The sequence below is a fragment of the Aquila chrysaetos genome, chromosome 3, assembly GCF_900496995.4.
Source record: "Aquila chrysaetos chrysaetos chromosome 3, bAquChr1.4, whole genome shotgun sequence".
NCBI classification, from domain to species: domain Eukaryota; kingdom Metazoa; phylum Chordata; class Aves; order Accipitriformes; family Accipitridae; genus Aquila; species Aquila chrysaetos.
The window spans coordinates 75457365-75478186 of record NC_044006.1 but is presented as its reverse complement, the minus strand read 5'-3'; the positions used below and the strand labels follow the sequence as shown (position 1 = coordinate 75478186).

The window sequence follows — 20822 nt, the reverse complement described above, 5'->3', positions numbered from 1 at the left end:
GCAAGTCAAATTACGCTGTTTCCCACAAATGAAGAGTGTTAATCCCGACAGTTTCACCAGCTTGGCTGGCACCTTGTGCCTTGTTGAGGTGAGATAATTTGCATGAGTGTCTGATTCACTCTTCCCTCGTAAGCGGAGTGGAGAGAGCATGTGTGCTGAGAAGTGCAAAGATCTTGAAGGGTGAGGCCAGTCTTGGTATGAGCGTGAGAATTACCCTAGAAGGTATGCTGTTTCCTACAGCTTTCTTTGGGGGTGATGTCTGGACCAGACTGTCATAAATTGGACAACCATATCACGCATTTCAGGGAAGCCATTAGAGTGGCATGAGGAGATGGAATCACATCTAGAAGGTTCTTCCATCTCACAGAGTTCTGCTTTTTGCTGTTCTCCCTATACACAAACAACATTATAATAGATTACCTTATATACAGACTTCCTTCATTGGAGGCACCCAAATTTAGATGCCTGAATCTGTTATAAACAACAGAGACCGAGGATTAATTCATTTGCTGCAATCTAGGCATCTAATGACATTTGATATGCTGTAGAGTACCTGCCCATCAATCCATATGGGCTTGGGTCTCCTGAAGGTCCTGTATTGTATCTGCTACCCTTGTACACATCTCAGAGGCTCCAGCATGTCTAAAATGGCTCTGGGTGTCTATGTCTTCCCATAGAGCTATAGCAGGAAGCGCTTCTGCAATAGACTCTGGGAGGTAGTTTTGGGGTGTGATTCACTTGTACCATTTTAAATACCTACTTTAGTAGAAATGCATCACTCCATAGTATCCGTATATACCATACCGACTAGGTCTCTGTGGACTATAACAACATTATGGAATAATGGCCTGCAATACAGAGATCCATCACGTAACAATGTACATTTAGTGAGATGAATCCCACCTAAATAATTGGATTGGGGTTATAACTCTCACACAAAGGCCACAAATCATACACCAGAAAACAGTGGTACCGAAAGATGGAGGAACTTTCCTCCCCTGTCCCCTTCTGACTTGGCCGAAGTCTTTTCCATCCACCTGTAACGCTCATAGCCTGTAACTTAAACAGCCACTATGTCCTTTGAGTCAGCCCCTTACCTATGCCTTTTTTTGCTCATGGACTTACCTGAAGAGACATAAAATGATCATAGCAGCCGTGAGAGCAATGAGCGATAAAGTATGTCCAATGGTGTAGCCAGTCTTGACTGTGCCATAGAACGCCGTTTGCTAATGTGAAGGAAAGAAACAAAACAGGTCTTTCAAAGAGCTGCCAACACGCATTCCTAAATACACTGTCACTGAGCTTTTACTGACTTTCTTGGTGAGACAAGGAAATTATCTACTCCATTCTCTTAAAAAACCTCCAGCTCCTTCACCCTTTAAAATCACATCCAGTAGAGTACATGACTCAAATACCACCGGTGTGAACAAGAAGAACATGTCTGGTTGCAGTAGAGCTTGGATCACTCCAAAACCAGGTTACAGTTACACAAGGGAAAAGTTCATGCAGGAAGGAGTCTGATTTGACACTTGCAGAGACAGCTACATGGTTATAATCTTGTGGAACAAGAATGACTAATGTTCAGTTAAACAGCACACTGACACGTCGTCTCTGAGGTGGTGAGTATGACGAGCTTCATCTTATTAAGGAAGTTTGTGCACAGAACTGGTCTGGAAATTGGTTTGCTTTTGTGGAAGCTAGACATTGTGTTTCAGCAAGTAAAAACAAAATGTTCTCACTGAAATCACAGATATGTTAATTCAGAAATATATGTTATGTTGGAAATTGGTTCAGGGCTTTTCTCTTTGACAGCACACAGAGGGAATCTCTGAGCATGAGGCACCACGGGACTTAAATCCAACAGGGAATCCTGGTCTAAATAAAATGGGGAAGTAAGGCAACAAAACTCCAGCTCTCCTAAGGCTCTGTAGAAACTCTCTAAATCAATATATTTTGATTTTCAGCTTAAAAAAAGGACAAAAGATCAGTTGGTATTTGGACATTTGTTTTATCGATGAAAAATCCAAGTTTTTATGAGAGTCTAACTCAGTTTGTGGAAAATCTTATTTTTCCAGCCCTTGATTGACCCTCCTCTGCCCTCCTTGTCACCATTTTCTATAAAAAACCCAAACAACCAAAACCACAAAGAGCAGTTTAGACAGAAAATCTAACCCCAACCTTGTCTGGGAAAACACTCTTTAATAACAGCACGGGTTGACATTTTTATATGCTATTTTCATAGTCCTTGACAAGTACTAGGTACTTTACAGAACCAGTGAGGCTGAGACAAATAGTAATCCTCTAGCATTTGCACAAGCCAACTTGGAGTTAAAACAAGACGGAGCTTTCAGGGAGTGCAAAGGTTACACTGGTCGTATCTATATTGCTTCTCAGACCACAGATCTCAGAGATGGCTAAAAGCATGGTGTCTTCACAGCCCCATTCAATGAATCCACCTCACTAAGAGCTTTGGGTCAGTAACTCTGAATACATAATTCATAGCAAGGGTTTCAGGCAAATTTATTTACCTGATCTCGCCCATATGACGCCAGGAGGCTGCTATGGTGATGGAGTCACCCAGTATGGTATGGTCATGCCTAAGCTTCGCTCATCTGCACTGCATGGAGGGACTTGTACCGCAGTAAGGAACAGCAGAGGTTCCACCTTTCTACCCCACTGTCTTGCAGATTCCACCCAAAGCTAACTAAATATAGCCTTGTTTCCAGTCTTGTTTGAGTTTGGACTCCCAAAGGCAGCTGAGACTTTCCCAATAAAAGCAGTCAACTTCCTTCATGTTGATTTCATCTTTGTCTCATCATCTAGTTTCCTTCTTGATGGCACCAGAGCAGAAGAGTTCCAACAAAGACCTGGCCAGCAGAAGGAGGGAGCTTGTGGTAGGGGACTGAGTCTGAGGAAGAGGTTGTCCCACACTATATTTAGGAGAGCAGAGAAATGGGAGAAAGGAAATTAAGAGATATCATAGAAGATGTCAGTAGTGGGGTGGTGGATGGAAACTCTCCAGTGTGAATACAGGTATAAGCCTTTCGCTTCTTAGTTATTCACAGGAGCAACTTATGCACAGAAAGTTCTTGGTATTCAACAAACAATTCCCTGCCCTTGTATTTTACAATGACCAATCTTTCTTCTGTACAGAGAGATGGCTCTGTATTCAGCTTTAATGTAGCATGTGGGGTCATCTCTGTTCTGGAAACAGCACATAATGACTTCTCACTCTTCATTTGTACTTGCTTATGACAATCGCTTCCTATTTTACAGATATCAAAGCAGAGAATTTGACCCCAGATCATAAATAGAATTGGAATTTCACTCAGAGCTCAGATTATTAAAATATTCTTATTAGGAAAAAGAGGGATTTAGAGAAGTGAAGGAAATGCATTCCAGGATGCCTGGGTTCTAGCTAGACTGATTTACAGAGTGAAATTAGGCAATTTCATCATTGTCTCTAACTTCTAAAAGCCTCTGCTTAATTTCACAGGAACATTATAAGAACAATTAGTTAAGGTAAATGCTAAACTGAGATTAACTGAAAATTAGCTTCCTCGGTTTCTGTTCAGTAACCATATATTTGTCCCTTGGTAACTGAGATTAGAATGTGAAACATTTACATTTGTAAGAGAAAAAGAACAGAAATACTGATACCAAGTCTTCCAGTAGCCCCGCATCCAAACATATTTTGGGTTCATGTCACCTAGCCTAAAGTCATCTGGGGTCCCCCCAGTGTAAATGCAAATAGGTCCCTTTGGAGAGAAATGCGGGGTGAGCTGACCTCTGGAGATGTCTATTTTCTTCACCATCTTCAGACAGAGCCTATAGGGATGCCTGGGGCGGCCCCTCTCTGACCAGATGGAGGCACACAAGGGACAAGTTGTGCATCACGTCTGACAACGGGACAGCAAAACACCCCACCCCACCCCCATTTGCTAATATGTGTTTTTTAAAGGTCAGGTTGGAGAAGGAATCATTATCACTACAAAGATCATAAGTGCACTACTTTGTTGCCTACATCATCTGCTTCTTAGGGACTGTCAGAATTCACAACTAAAATCTTACACATAGCCCTTATTTATTTTTCATATTTTTCGTGTTGTTTCTGACTTGAGACCAGCAGGCATTAAAAGTGCATGAAGTGTTTTAAGCGTGGAAGGTTATCAGTCTGTTCTGGACCTCATGTCCCATACAGCCTGCTGTTCTTTTTTTCTATTCCCTTTACTTCTTCCTCCCCAAACTGACAGCCAATTCAACAACAACAAAAATCTATTCTTCTTCACAGGCTAGTACTGCATGTTCACCCCCCTCAGCCACCTTTCACACAAATTAGACTTAAACAGCATGACAAAACCGCGGAAATCGAGAGAAAATAATTAAGAGAGAATTAAAAGAACACAATACATGTTCTCTTGGTAACGAGGCACTCTGGCAACGCTGCAATCCATTGCGTCGCCAAAGCATGTCCCAGGAATTCCCAAATCCCCTTTGCAGCTGGAACATAAACCAGAGCTCTCAATGGAGGACCTTCCCAGAGCAGACCCGTAACAATGGCTTTCGCAATGCGCAACTGGTGCCACATAGCTCAATCTGAGAAATGGGACACTTGAGGGTCTGAAGTCACGGCTGACCTAAAAGGCAGACTAAGGCTCTCTCTAGTAGAGCCCTGAAATCCTTTGTGCAACTTTCCCTTTGCTATTTTCTGTCTTCTTTCACTGTTAAGGCTGGCTCAGTTCTGTTCAGATTCTCCGTTAAGTCTCTGAGGGCCGTGGTAACGTGTGACCTTACACAAAGACCTCTCACCATATGTAGTTATTCATTATTGAGATTCCTATGTCCAACATTCACAAACACTGACATACATCATACAACAGAAAAAAAGCATGGGCATAGGTTTAACATAAAGATACGGCTGCAGTGAAATACAATTCTTTTCTAGCACAAACTTTTTCTTGTTGACTATGGGACAGCTATATGTGACTAGTTTACATGAGATGTTGAACTTTTACTTAGGTGAGGTGAATCCTGCCCCTAACAACATTTGTTACCTTCTTTAGACTTTACCCTTCATGTCTCAGCACGCAGCAAACCAATAACAAACTCCTTCCTGTGTACTGACAATACTCCATAAAGCTAATTATACCTAGGTCAGTGATTACTCATTTACACACAGGCAGTATTACACACAGAGCTTGTGGATTTCTTTACGAAATTCAGTAGCATTCTATGAAAATTTTTTGTTTTCCCTACAGTTTTCTAGATCTTTAGCTGTTGAGCAGCACTGATGGCAAGTGAGTTATAACCTTTTATGCCTTTTGATCTTTTGGTGCTTATGTTGGCCTAGAAATACTGGAATCACCGTATCTACTTAAGGATAAATATAAATGTGGAGGGCTTGTTTCAAAGTTGAACATGGAAAGCCAAGCACCTGAAGTTATCTTTGGGCATCACAAAGACACTGGTCTGATCTTCTCAGTTGCTGATTTCCTGCTAACCCCCTGGAAATCAAAGGATGATCGTCTCTTTGACCAGACATTTGATCTCTGCTTCCAGGGATCCTCAAGAGGATCCTTCCTTCTTGAGGAATCAGAGTGGGAATGGAAAAAACTGGGCACGGGAAGATCATGTGACTCTGGTATCGATCCCTGGTAAATCTTGATGTCTATCCATCCAGGTTTACAAACCTCTTCCCCTGGAGTGCTGTTGGAATCATATCCACAAGCTACGGCATACGGTGCAGGGTACACGTCCGTCCAGCCCTGGCTTGTACAATTCCTGGTCACGTTCCCTGGAAGAAAAGAGAAGAAGATGACTTAAAAAGAAACATTCAGCTTGCTGTTAAACAAATGTCTGCCTTTTGTTGATTCAAATGCCAGAGCACATTTCTCGTAACACTGAAGAGTAAAATTCTCATACTTTTTCTCTGTTACAAAGTGTTCATATTACAGAGAACAGACAAATGGGAGGGACCCATTGGGTCATGAAGTTCAGACCTCAAAAACAAGTACATTCTAATACTGAGGTGCCCACAAAACATCTCCTCTAATGGTACCATAATGCCAGTTGTACCCAGACATTTGGTTGTTGGCACTGCACCAATATTGTTTGAATGTGTTATTGTCATATTGCCTTTGTTCCTGGAAAATTTTTCATCTAAACAGAGCAGCGAAGTATTTACGTCTTTCACTTTGCTTGCGAGAAGCCAAGACAAGGATAGATGAAGTGCTCATTTCACATTATGCAGGTAAGGTCAGAGGTCCGGGAACTGAATGCAGTCCTCAAACCCCAGACCTTGCCTACAAGATGAGCCCTCATCAAATGTGATTCCTGGAAAATCTACTGCACTCTTATTTGAGAACCAAACACTTCAAAATTTGGCTATGAGGGGAGAAAAACCAGATACTGACAACCTGTGTTGCCTGTTTTAACATGTATACTAAAAGGCAGGAAGATTTCCTGGACTCTTAAGCAAGTTGAGTGTCTAGGGCCTCCAACCAGCTAAAGAGTGCCTTAATTAACATAAGAACGTTTCTCTCTTTTGGCCAAAACTGACAGAACTGTGAAGTTCGCATGCCTCTCTGGTACTCTGCGCTTCCTGGTCCATCCAGGATTGTAAGGGGGCTGTGCAGTGCAAAAGCATTTCTCATTTTGTAAGACATCTCTGGTTCCTGCCCCAGCCGGACCTCAAACCCACATTGGCTAGGGGCTGTACAGACATTAATCAAGCAAAAGAAGGAGAGACCAACAATCTGATTAGGATAGGCCTTACCCTAAAACATTCATAGTCTAAAAGGCCAAGATAGATGTTTGTCAGACAGAAATAACATAGCAGCAATACCTCCAACAGTACATTACAAATTCCCTCAGCACCCACCCTGCCCACTGGTCCCTACCCTGTCCATCTCATGAGAATCACATCACTGTGGCATTCCTTCAGCGTCATTTATCACACAAAACTGCCTGCCATCCCTGGCTGGAAAGCTGGTACAATAAACCAGAATGAACAAACAGTAGCCAAAACTTGCTTCTTAGATGAACAACTACATCAGTGAAACTCAAGAGCTTTGCAAACATTTCCAACAATGGGGTTCTTTGCACACAGGAATAATAAAACTTCTGCAAACAGGAGCAAATCAATTATGCAGCTATGAGTCATGAAAATATTCAGTCGTCACCTCCAGGAATTTCTGACAATTGAGTCAGCCGAACATCTTCCTAACCATAGACCTGTCTTGCACTGAAATCAGCAGCAGCCTATGCCCTGGCTTAACTCACTTCTTGAATCCCTGTGACAGGTGGATTTTGACACTGAAACTTGCCCCTGTAATTTGTCTTTACAATAGATCTAAACTCTGGTGCCTTTGTTCATTTTAACAGCTGCTCCAAAAGAAGTTAACTTTATCCCATTTTGGTGGGTTGCTGTTCCCCAGGCTTTTTCTGCCCGTCGTTGTTTGCATTTCTTTTTACCAGGGTTCATATTGGGATCATAAGAGATCTTGTGCAAACAAATCAAGGACATGAATGTTCAGTACTTTCTTTTTTTTTTTTTTTTTTTTTTTGAGGTGTTACGTAATTTCTGTTATTTCTTCTTCATTACAATGGATGCCATTATATGAAATTTTCTGCTTCCTATTTCCTGCTCAAAACTCCTCCTCTCTGTCTGGGGATGCCTTTAGCTTTCACTGTGGTTTTGATTCTTTGCTTCTTATTCTCAGTGAAATAAAGGGTGCTTCTTTTAGCTTAATTTTCTCAAGTTTCTCTTATTTCTTCTTTTTAAGTGCACTTCCTCACAATTGTTCAATTCTTTTGTAATTCTTCTCACTGCTCTCAAGAATGCTTTCAAAAGTTGTCTTAATGCTTCAGCAGATGTGGAAACTAAGGTAGAGGGAAGCACAATGATACAGCATTGCTGGTATTAAAAAATAATAATGTCCCTGATTTTAGGGAAACTCATTTTGCAGAGAAGTTTTTCTACCACACTTTGCTGCTCATGTCACTTTTTGATGCGCAAATTCATACACACGGTGTGATACAACAAACCTTTCTAATAACTCATGTTCCCTACTAGATGTCTGGGAGGTGCAAAAAGTACAAAGCAGATACAGATTTTACCACATGACAATTTTGGCTGAAGTGATGGATGATATCTCCGCTCAGAGCAAACAACTTTTCTAATTACTGCTACTTACCAGATTACTTTCTACACTGAAAATGAACATAAAATTTGGAAAAGCACCTCACAAGCTTAGTTCTTACTCTGAGGTTCACAGGCAGCAAACTTTAGACTGAAGTATTAAACTGAGATTTTTATGTTATAAGCTCTGCCACAAAGGTCCAGTAAAACTGCAGCCAGTTCTTGTGATCTCCCTGGGTCTCAGTTTCCCCACCAATAGAAGGACTTTGGCAATAAAGTCCGATCTTCTGCCAATGGGAAGGCAAAGTGTTCAAAGCACCAGACGTTTTATATGCTGTTTTCCAGAACTATTTCCCATTAACTTGTGTTTCTCACTGCTTTGTGTAACACACATTCTCCCTAGAATGATGGACTAAAGAATTACATTGAAGCTGCAAAACCTGAGTGGCAGTATCAGAAAAGGCAGAGCTTCTGGACTTGGAAATGGTGTCTCCACCCTTCGAATGTTCACAAGGTTTCCAAAACTTTCCCATTTCCTATCAGACTGAAGCTAAATGTTTTTAAACTGTATTCCTGGAGAATTAATGAGAAAGGAGACCAGGGCTTTATAACTCGGTAACAAGTAATTAGCAATGCACAGTGGAAGACATTCACTGGAAAGCATCCTACTGCCAGTAGGTTTGTGCTCCAGGCTCTCCTCTATGTTGTGGAAAAAGGAGGTTCAAGTCCCTGGTGTGAACAGTGTCCCCTCGATAGGGTAGTATTAGTTAACAGCCATGAAATAATCTGTCTTTTGTGGGGCTTGTATTTCATTTTGATCAGAAAAGTTACAACTGTCAAACCAGTGCATCTACTCCTAAAAGCCACATCCATTTCGATGAGATGAGGTTTTTCCATTTTAAAAATATAAACGAAAAGTTTCATTTGAAAAAGGCACAACTAACTCTTATTTACAATAACAATAACCTCATAACATGTCTTACCAGACCTTAGCTTTCTGCTTTCACTGAATCTCAGGCTGATTGAGGTTGAAAGGCACCTCTGGAGGTCATCCGATCCAAACCCCCTGCTCAAGCACGACCACCTACAGCTGGTTGCTCAGGGGCATGTCCGGATGCCTTTTGGATATCCTTGGAAACCTCCAAGGATGGAGACTGCACAGCCTCTCTGGGCAACCTGCTCCAGTGCTTGGTCACCCTCACAGTAAAAAAGTTTCCTTATGTTCAGACGGAGCCTCCTGTGTTTCAGTTTGGCCATGGTTAGAAAATGCAAAGGCGATGAGAAAGTTGAAGAGGGTCTCATTACTTCAGAAATGCATTTATGAATGGGAGCCTTGAGTGTAACAGAAGTTCTCTTCTGGGTGCCGTCAGGAGCACAGAACAAAATCCCCGGTTCCCATTTCAGGGTTGCACAATCTCTGCAGAAGCACCAGGCGTATGGTCCCATGAGGATGGGATATTGGTTATGAGATGCGGCTACTGATGCTGCAGTGACATACTGCTCTCCAGCTCATCCCCAGCAACTCTGTGTGCGGCAAGAGGAAGTAAGGCAACTAGGCTAAACTGTTTTCATTGTAGTGTAAATTAAGTGAAATCTCTCCACAGCTGCCAAAAGTGTAAATCATGCATGTTGGGAGTATCCTGGCTCGGCAGACGCACGGTAATTGCTAAGGTGCAATAACTCGATTGTGTATCTGAGTCCTGAGCAAAGCATCACCCGGAGACAATCAGAGGGATCTCAGCACCCCAGCTCTTTCACTGCTGTCTTCTCTCTTTGCAGATATCAGGACAAAGGAGTTTAAAGATGAGGTTTTAAAGGAAACAAAGTGAAGATCTTGTCATAAGGCTCCCTCCCAGCTAGGGGGGGAATGGATGTACAAAGGGAGCGAAATAACAGTGCAGAAATGAAAGAAAAAAAAAAAAGTTCGTTCTCTAGATGTGGCAAATATAATGTGCAGAGCTAATCCTTACACAAGCTAAAGAAACTATAGCTTCTGCTGGAGAACCAGGATGTGAAACTAAGCAGTCAGCTTTCCAAAAGTATGCTGTGGTATAAAAGCCACTGCTTACAGAACAGAATTACAAGTGTAAATACGAGGCTAGACCTTTGGCTCATTTATATCAGTGTTTATGACAGTCAGTGCATAAAACACTATTGAAAGGCAAAGGGTGAAGCCGCAGGCCCGAATAACCAGTTTTCGGGAAGTTTTGCTGCAACAGTGCCTTGAAGGCTCATGCGTAGCATGACGGGCCACAATTGTTTTAATCAAATCACCACATTTCTTAGTCCAGGCCAAGACATGAGCTCTGCCTCTTCTTTGCAGATGTATTGACCACAGAACTACAAACGTGTTAGTGGCTTCAGGTCAAGCCCCAGTGAGATGGGCAGGGTATCTCCCAAGCTCAACACCAGCCGGTCTACAGCACGCGAAACACTACCCAACTGCAAAGTTAAGCAGGCAGGACGGGCCATCCAAGTCAATATAAAATGCCGTATACATTAATATAAGTATGTATAATAAAATACATCTCTTCCTCGCGCGCTACCTCTGCCTGTATTCCTTGAAAATCTGCTTGCAGTGTGCCACAGTGATTAACGATCACGTACACGAAGCACGAGGAGAGATTGCACTTCCTCTGTACGCTTTTGCATCCTTCTAGTATCGTGTCTGCTGCAGGACACGACTTCGCCATCTGGCTCAGCAGCTGCTCCTGGTTTAAGCAAATGCTTCTTTAATGTTCACAAAGCCCTCTCTAATTTCCTAATCTGTATGGTTTGATGGCATGCCTATTATGGAAATGGAATTGATGGTTGTAAGCAATTATCTGAATGATCCCATCTTTCCTTCTGATTAGCTTGTGTGGTTGTACAAAATCTGGTAGATGGCTCGCACCTATCCTAAGCGGCTTTTTCTCACTTGCAGGGCGATTCAGAAGCTCTCTGCTCTGGGTAACAAAGACAGAGGGAAGGAAATTCCTCTCAATGACAACAAGCAGCACTGGCTAAATTCTGAGAGAAGTTTTGGTTAAAAATCCCCACATGTTTCTTTTTAGCATTAAAAAACCCCAGTAAAATAAAAAAAACAAACACCTGTAAACTCATGATGGAAATGTCCAAGTATTCATGGTTTTTATTCAGTTTTTGGATGTTCAGATTTTACTAATTGTTTTAATTCAATTTCTTCTGAGGAAAGAAGAATTCTCCTCCCCTTTTCCTATCCCACACCACTCTTACCTTTTTTAGTCGGATTGATAAATAACACTGAATTGACAGTACTGATACTGATCAGGAGACAAGGAGGACGTTTTTGTCTTTATCCCCTGCCTTTTTTTTTCCCCAATCAGGTGAAGAACTGTTGAACTTCCTAGGAAGCAGAGCAGGTTAAGCAGCTAAATGACTTTATGGCTTTCCATCTTGCATATCCTGGTGATGGTGGAAATATCTTCTCATCTCCCTCAAATGGAGGTTGCCTATGAGCTAGTGTTCCACACACCTAACCACTGAATTTATCTTATTTGTATACCCTGAATTTTTCTTACGTCTTTCTAATAATTCTGATAGCTCTTTATACTTTTGGCTTTCACTTGTACCTTCCAGGTCCATCAGCCCTACGATTTCTTTATATGTTGTGTGAAAACATACCTCCATATGGTTATTTTAGACCTGCTGATGGACAATTTCATTTAGTACCCCTTCTCTCATACACCACAAAAGAATTATTCCCCAGCTGCTTTCTCCACAACGTTCACGACTGTATTTACCTCTGACTTACGCCCTTTCAATCCACATGTTTCTAGATGGAAGAGCATTAATCTAGCTACTCTACTTGTACAGTGCCTGTCCATACCTTTATTCACACACTGTTCCAATGACAGTGGCCCTATTCTCCTTTGGACGTGAACCTCCCACTATCACCTGATGGACCTGCTCAGCTGCAGCTTTCATGAGGTCTTCTGGCCTTGATCTTGGTCCCTCCGCTGCCAACACAAATAGCCCACAGGGCTGACTCCAAGTCTTCTTCCTCTGCCTCCAGGATCCTCAGAGCCCTATACCTCAGACCCCCTATAGAGGGGTCTAACTCTGCTCTGCAGTGAATAATTTTCATCAGTGTTGCTTGGGAAAAATGGAGAGACGTTGTTCTACAGCAAAACACCGCACACACAATTTATTAACTGGGACAAACTTTCTGGAACAGGAGCAAACGCACGCAAAACTTCTAATTCAATTTCCTGATTTATAAATGTATTTGGGAATGATGTGGAAGAGATATGAATCAAAATGACTTTGCAGACTGGGTTATACCAACCAGTAAAGGGCCTGGTAGAGGAATGACATGATTTATTCATGACATATTGGAAGAGAAGTGAGGAGTTAGTGGAACCAAGATAAAACCAGAACATTTTCTTTATAAAAGGTGTTTGATCTGGGTAGGAGTTAAACACTGAACAGGTGAACTGAATAAATGCAGAGAGATAACTGTATGCCAAGCAATTTGTTGCCTATGTCTAGCTCTTAAGGTTTTTTTTCTTTCTTAATTTCTTTTTGCCTCTCATCTGTTTCAAATACACACTTCAGACTCAGAAACATGTCTGAAAGTTTCTGTCATAGGTGAGGTTTTAGCTCTTTGATCTTAGTGGAAGAAAACCTCTTATTGGCTTTTAATGGGAGCCTGAATTCATACAAAGAGACGTAAGGTCAGTCATTGCTAAGGGGTGTTTGCTTTTGTCTCCCTCTTGCTCCTCTTGCCCTTTTCTGTAATAGCTTCTAAAGGAGAGGGGAAGGTCTGCTCTGAGTAGCAATCTGTCCTGCTTCTCTGTCATCATATTCCATGTTCAGAAATTGATTTTTTCAAGCAGAAGCTATTAAAGCAATAGCAGTTCTTATCATTTACTCTTCTTGAGATGCTGCTGAGCCCACTGGAACACCTCTAGTTCCATTTTTATTATTGATCTGTCCTACTGTTACTGGGAAACATCTGAGACTTTCAGAGAGCTATAGCTTGCACTAAACTGGATGCTGAAGTGGTTAGATCTGGAAGAAACTTGTGGGGTAAGTCGTGACAAGATATTTTCCAAACTTGCTTTATCTGCCTCGGTCATGATATCACAAGATCATTCTTTCAGTACAATTTCTGCTTAGTGTTTCATACTATTTCATATTTTCAGTATTTCATAATTTAATGCCATAGTACAACCTGTGGCACAGTGTCAGCACGTCACACAACAGACACAGCCTTCAGTTTCTTCATTTGGTCTTTTTCACATCACTTGGCCTGCAGTTATTACTGCCGCATCTCCGGTGCTCTGAAGCTTACTGCACCCTGGATTTTGGGAAAACCTCCTTTTTCCCTTATCGTCCTTTCCCCTTCCTGTACATTACATTTCTAAGTGTGAAGATCTCAATCCTTAATAAATACAGATAATTCCTCCCTTCTTAACATCGCATGTTCCCCTTAATTAGGTACTTTCTGTAAACTGTTTGTTTTCTCACACTAAAAGCAGAACTGCCAAACTCTAGCACAAATTTCTCATTGGATATCTTGATATTGCAATCATAGTATACCAGGAAATATTTACAAGAAAAAGATGCACATTTCTGGGTGAGTAGAGCTATAGCAACCCTACAAGCCACGGACTGGTAATGGGCTTTCAACCTAAGGACCTCAACACAGCGTGCACTGGTATCACTGGACATACATGACCTGGGGTTCTCTGTAGGATGCTCGAGAGGTTCAGCTACTGCTCACAAAACCTTCTCAGCACCAATCCTTCAGAGGACTGGGGCACATGCATTGTGACACCTCAGTTGCAAATAAATCTCAAAGGTCTAAAGCAAAACCAAGCTTTAAATACGCCATATATCCGGAAAGCCACCTGCCTCTATTTACACCCACGCACATTGCTGGAGCTGGCTAACACTAAAGCTGCGCTCTTAAACGCAAATGTAAAATCAATACTGATCTGTGGAAATGGGGTCATTCAGCACTGACTTCTGCCTTGGACCTTCTGTTGTCCATGACAGATGAGAAAAATGAACATCAAACAGGGCTGGAGGCTGCCCTGATGGGCACAGTGAGCAGCAGCGTTGGCTGACTTGTCCCCTTTGCTGTGACTTCAGGGTGGGCTGTGCAAATAATTGGCACAATTCCACAAAAATGAGGAGCTTTCCTGGCAATTCTGCCTTTGTGATATGAAGGCACATTTGGACAGCAGAGCACCTGAGCAGATCGAGGGCTCTCGGTGAACAAACCTCCATAACAGTGGCTCTCAACTGTTTCTTTCCTTTTAAATGAGCATTGTAGTAAATATATAGTGGGTCTGGTTGCTTTTTGGGTTCTCGATGGTAGTGATAATGTCTTCTGCTTATCTGCTGCTATCTGCTCATCCCTTTCCTCATTTTATTCAGTTTTCATTCCAGTTTCAAAAGCAATATAGAATAAAGGAGAAAAAAAAAATTGAGGAAAAGAATGCTGGCGAGAGAGAGAGAGAGAGACTAAGTTGTTTTTGAAGTAAATGAGAATCATTTTTGGAAGGGGTGGAATAAATGCAATTCTTCATTTTTGTTTGTTTTCATCTACTCATTATAGATCTCTTTTGCATGAGCAAAAGGTTGGGATTCATTTCATCTAACTTTTGCCATGGAAATGCAGGGAATCTAGTCTAAAGTAGACTATCAGGTTCCCTGATCCAAAGGTCATCTCATCCCTTCCTAAGAAATGTCATGGGATAACCCACGTCCTGAAAGTGCTGGAGGGAGAAATTAGACAAGGAGTTTAGATTAGAAGCTTAATGTTAGGTGCCTGTGGTTCAGTGGAAGAAGTCTTATCCATATGTTTAACTAAACAAAAAGAAAAGCAGCAGAATACCAGCTCCCAGGAGTCCCTATCCATGTCTTACAAATTTCATTTGACTATCCCGGGACTTGGCTATACTCTGCTCCAAGACTCACTCTGAGCCAACAGGGACTCACATGTTTTTGGAGGGCTCTTCAAGCTTGCAGGTGGCATCAGTGGAACTACCTGCAGTAATCTATTTAACCACTTGCTTGAATGCAGGGCTCATTCTCATGTTATTTTGTGGGGAGCTCTTCCATTTGCTCCGTGCAGTTGTGTAGAGCTGCGTGTGTGTGCCAGAACTGGAAGGGGTGGGGAGCGGTGAGAGTTGGGTATTGCTTCAGCCTGAACCATTAGGACCCGGATGTTAACAGTAAATGACATACATCCAATGAATTTGACTTGATTGCCTCTGTCCTAGTGAAGTTGGATAATGCTACAAAGGATTAGGCAATGTCTTTCAAAGTGAGGGCATGGAGAGAGGGTGTCATTTCCAAATCTCTCTACAGATGAATCAGGAAAAAAAATGAGATGACAGAATTAGACTTTTGCTGTCCATCATACTAAATTTGCCAAAAGGCCATCAGTCAGAGGCCAGGAATGCTATGAACCACGTTTTGTGTGTAAGTGCTCACAACAACTGAGATGTATGTAGGATCAAACAGCAGTTAAAATAACTTTGGGCACAATATTAAAAAAGAGAATGACAAAAGACAGCAAAAAAGCTCTTGATTTATATTTGTTGAATTGAAATGTACCACAGAGAAAAAGATACCTCTTAAATTCAAATAAAAAAGCTATCTGACAGAAGAGTATGAATGTGCAAGTTTAAAATGATAACAGGGCATCAAATAAATAAATAAATAAACAAACAAACAAACAAATGTAATCTTCGTCATGGATTATGATTGAAAATATCCACAACATAATAAGATCCATGATTTCTCAGGTAAGTCTTGAGGTTCCACTTATGCAGAAAAGGGCTTGTTTAATTACTTTAGGTCAGATTCTGAATGCTAATGCTCGTATAAACTTCAGTTACTCCAGGTTTAAAAGGCTGTAAACCCAGTGAAGAATTTGTCTTCAAGTTCTTTAGATATAAGACAATATTTGCATACAACTTGCAATGTTACTAAACACATAAGTGATTTAGATACATCTGAAAATTTTATCTATATGTCTGCGGATGAGCAGATTTGGTCCACCTAGAGCTGAGATCCTGAGTGTCTGTTCTGAATTACTCCATAGACTTCCCTCCATGAACAGTGGGGAAATCACAGGATGGTTCAAACCCCGGAGAAACACCGCCAGGACATGTGTGATGTGCCTCTCTGTTTACTGCAGGAGAAACCCCATATATCTGGCTAGATTTAATGTTGAGCTTTCAGGCAGCTAACATTAGATGATACTGACCCTGATGACCTGCACCATGTAGACAGAAAGGAGCAAGGCTGAAATCAGTAGAAAACCCAACTTGATTAACATATGGTCTTGTTTAAATTAAGGAGTTTATAAATCCCTTGACCGGATTGAATCATCTTTCTCATGCAGCCTAGAACTTTTCCCAACCGCCTTGTAGAAGAAGAAAAGCTTGCTGTTTTCATGTATCAGTGCTGATCAATACCCCTGTCATTTCAAAATTCCTACTTAGGGGAAAAGATTGCAAACCTAAACACTCAGTGTTGCTCTGCACAAGTATGTATCTTAGAGGTGACACACAACACAACTGCCAATTTTTGTAGCTGGTGTTAGTCACGGGAGTCTGGTTACATGACTCCCATCCCACCCTAATTCTTGTCTGAAGAACTGCACAAAAACTTCTGAATGACCACCATGGAAATCAGGTTAACAAACTGAGTGCATGTAAAAGCTGTCAACAATAAGCACAGACAGCTTCGTGCTCCTTCTAAGACTCCAGGTTGCCAGTAAAAGCATTGCTTCCATGGATATCCAAAGCCAGATATGACTTGGAGGATTTGCTTCTCAGCATGTAGGATTTGGGACTGCTAAAAAGGACAAAGAGCAGCAGCTTGAAGCCAGGAAATACCCTGAGCCAGACGGACAGCATTCTTAGCAATGACAATCAAAGGATGGGGCATAATTTTGCTGAGACAACTCCAGATTCACCTGAGACCAATATTTAAAGTCTTGGCTTGTGTTTATAGCTCATAATGCACTAATCATATCTGAATATTCAGTGAACCGGTGCAGAACTGAGTCCCTCACCTTCCTGGCAGTCAGTGAGTGACACGGTCCGGTCTCTTTCCCTCTCTCTATCTTTGGCTCACGGCATATGAAATGCCACGGGTCCGTCAGAAGAACACGCAGAAGCAGCCCAGTAGATGTTGTGGATCCTTAATATCATCTAATCACTTTAAAAGCTCATCAAAGCTATCTCCCAAGTTAACCTTTACTTCCCACCGGAACCTTCCTCCAGTTTCTACTGTGACTCTATTCATGGCAGTTTGCACATTCTGCTTTTGTTGAATATTGGCTTAAACTACTCTTTTCCCTCCTTGATTTCACTCTTGCAATGGGGACTCTCACCTTCTCAGAGGTGGGAAGATACGGCTGAAGCTGCAGTGATATCTGATAACAGTGCTGGTATTGTTTCAATGCATTTGACCAATATTGAAGGATTTTGAGTTGAACTACGCAAACGCACGCACGTATTGGTGTGCTTAGCTCCCCACAGGGAAGCTGCCATGCCTGGGTGACTCCAGAAGCGGCACTACAGGATCCGGATAGCTCTGTTCTAGATGGCTTGAAAATAGGAATATACCAGAATTAATGATGAATTGCAGTCCTCGCAGTCAGTAGGCCCACTAAGCACGAGGAAGGGAAGTGGAGCAGGAAAGAGAAGTAAAAGGCATTTATGAGGGAGGGGAAAGGAGAGCAGAAGTAAATTTAGAGCATCAGAATAAAAAAGGAGTTTGGCAAGCCCGAAACTCAGAAGGAGCTCACCTCGTTGAGTGGGATTCCAGAGCTTGGTTATTCCCAACCCCACCCCCTTAAATCAATTAATCTCATAGTTGAAGCTTGAAAACTGTCAGTGCTAATTTTTACTGTTTAACATGTGCACAATGGACAATTTGCTTTTGGAGCAACTGTGGGAAACAAATCTCTATTACAAATGTTATCTTCCATGTATTGAAAGAAAGCTGGAACGCTCTGGTCAAGGGATAGCAAGTAATGGACTTTAATAACAAAAGGTGACAAAAATATTTTAATCTATCATCTTCTTCACATGGTACTGATGAATGTCATGAAATAATGAAAATCTTCTGGATTTGTGAATGGCATAAAAACTTAATGTCAAATGACATCAGGACTATGCTAGGCATTTTAAGGTTTCTAAATGCCACAAGATATTTTATCTTTTATTTACCATGAGACAGGATATTAGTCATTTGAAGAGCATATTCTCCATTAGGCAGGAAAATCACATTAACTCTTTTTTTCCCAGTATTTCACCCTTTTCCTGCTATAAATATAAAAAAGATTTTCTCTTGCTCACAACTTGGTATAAGCTTTCATGTTCCTGCAAAGGGATCAAAGAGTAAGACATAAACATTAACCAGATGATTGATTTCCTTGAAAGCTATTCAATGATACTCACTACTACACAGGAAGAACTGCTTCACAAACTTTAATGGCATTAATTTTGCAATAAATCCTGCAACACAAGTGGCAATCTTACCCTCCCTTTATTTAAGACCATATCTGCTTTCCACATTTGTATATGATTGTACAAAGTGCATAGCTCAGAGAAAATCAAAGCTTTTGTTTCTGCTTTGGAAACGGCATCAGTTTCTCTGTTTACAGAAGAAGATGCTAGCATGTATGCTCTGCAAAGGTGGGATTCACTCATATCGTAAGACATTCACATCTGCCAGAGCCACTCTACAATCAATTGATTATAAATGAAGAGAAATATGTGGTTTATCAATGTTATTCAATTCATCCTGAAGTTGAAATCTGAAAGTCAGCTGAATTGCACCTCTAAGGAGCCTATTTCTCATCACTTACTGTAAAACAAGCTCAGAGAGAGGTTTACATATGGAAAACTCTAAATGCCATTCCAGGTTAGAAATTATTTTCCTAAATACAGGTATCTTAGCACCGGTTGAGGAATCCTCACGGATTTCTTAGATCCCCCAGAGTATCTCAGATGGCACCAGATGCTTGTGTTTAGGAAACTGAATGAAGCCCTCATGCAAGCTTACCTGTGAGTTTAGAGCCGGCATTTCTACTACACTCAACAGAAAATTTATTAATGCAGCAAATGACATCTAAAGAGCTGTTCAGGTTCCTACGTATAGTTGTCTGTTGGCTGCACTGACTAGATTACTGTTGACATTAATGGGATCCTAGACACCTCTCTCATACAGACACACCTGCATTAGAAACAGCAAAAATAAAGAGCTCTGAATCCGCTTTCTCCAACAAAGCAAGTCACTCTGTGCTTTACTACACTAAGTGAGGAGAAATAAGTATTTTCATGGTGCTGTTCATCTGATCTCCTTAAGTGGCTAATTTATGATGAGATGAATCATACCCTAGCCATCACTGACCCAACCAGCCAGCTTTCCAGTGACTGGAATCCTTGGATGACAGTCAGATGCAAAAAACTACACTTAACTCGAGGGAACTCATCCAAATCAATGTGAAATCCCCCTAGAAGGCTGCTGACATTGCCAGCTGCAAGGCTAGATGACATTTGCTGAGCTCACTGCTCACGGAACAGCACAAATGCCAGCAGCCACGCTACAACATGGGTATGCTGGGAAGGGTCACGGGTTGGCTTGTGTTTGAGGCTCTTTCTTGGCCTGGCACGTTGAGATAAGTGCACAGAGAGCCCAAGTGATGCCGATTGCTCTCGGTGAAGTCTGGACTTCTTCCAGAATAGGAACCATTCACTCGCCTAAGCATAGTTTTTTTGAGATACCCTTAAGTACCTGAGAGATCCAATGACACATGAACTATTGGAGAACTGCACCATTCTGCAGGGGAACCTGGAGACCAGGATGCCCTAGGACACCTTGGAAAGCAGTAGTTGCCCTGAATGGGCAAGTTTATTAAGTCCCATAAGCCCATCCTACCGCACGATTAAAGGTGTCCCATTTTCATTAGCTTAAGTTCAACACAGCCACAATGACACATATATATGATCAAACATACATAATACTTTCCTCATTGCTCTGCCCTGGTGGGATGAAGTATTAGAAAAACTTCTTAAAGAGTTTTTTCTTCCTGTTTCACTAACTCTGCTGGGTCTTTAAAACCCAGTGAGCGAACGTTGTGCTCAGGAGAGGATAGGGCACAAAGCATCAACAGCAGGCAATTATTCCACATGGCTGAACCAGTGCGCAGGGGTCTTGTCCTGCAAAATGTTAAATTACAGCAGCTTCTGCCTGCTTCCCTTGGGTGTTGACACAGCAATGATGAACTACTGGGGAGTTTTGGAAACAGGGAGGTTAAAGCACTAGCATAGGACTCTGGGGATTTTGAATTTCTGCAAAGACTTTTGGTGTGGCCTGGGCCAAGTCATGTAATCAGCGTGTGCTGGTTAATCAGTGTTGTGCCCTGGCCTGTTAAACAGGGGTGGTATTGTATCCTTACTCCCATTCAAAATCTATCATCATATGTGTTTGGACTGTAAGGCTGTAAAAGTGGACACTTATCAGCTTGGTGCATAATCTCCAGTGCAAAAGAGCATAATTCTCTGTGGAGGTCTGCAGGGCTACTATAATAAAAATGGTAAATAATGACTATAAACTACCCGGAGACAGAGTCCTCTTGTTGTTGCATGGCCCTTGAGATCTGAGTTTTAAATAAAAGCTTCCCAGA

General features: G+C 41.6%; 1 protein-coding gene across 1 annotated transcript in view; it reads right to left on the bottom strand.

Moving 5' to 3' along the window:
* The window catches only part of LOC115339543 (vasoactive intestinal polypeptide receptor), a 122189-nt gene that overhangs the window by 41419 nt on the left and 59948 nt on the right, over positions 1–20822 (bottom strand). The window contains exons 4-5 of the mRNA XM_030009683.1: positions 5691–5794; positions 1126–1226 (exon numbers count right to left, since the gene is read on the bottom strand). Of these exons, the coding sequence (XP_029865543.1) occupies positions 1126–1226; positions 5691–5794 (205 nt within the window). The remainder of the gene's footprint in view (positions 1–1125; positions 1227–5690; positions 5795–20822) is intronic.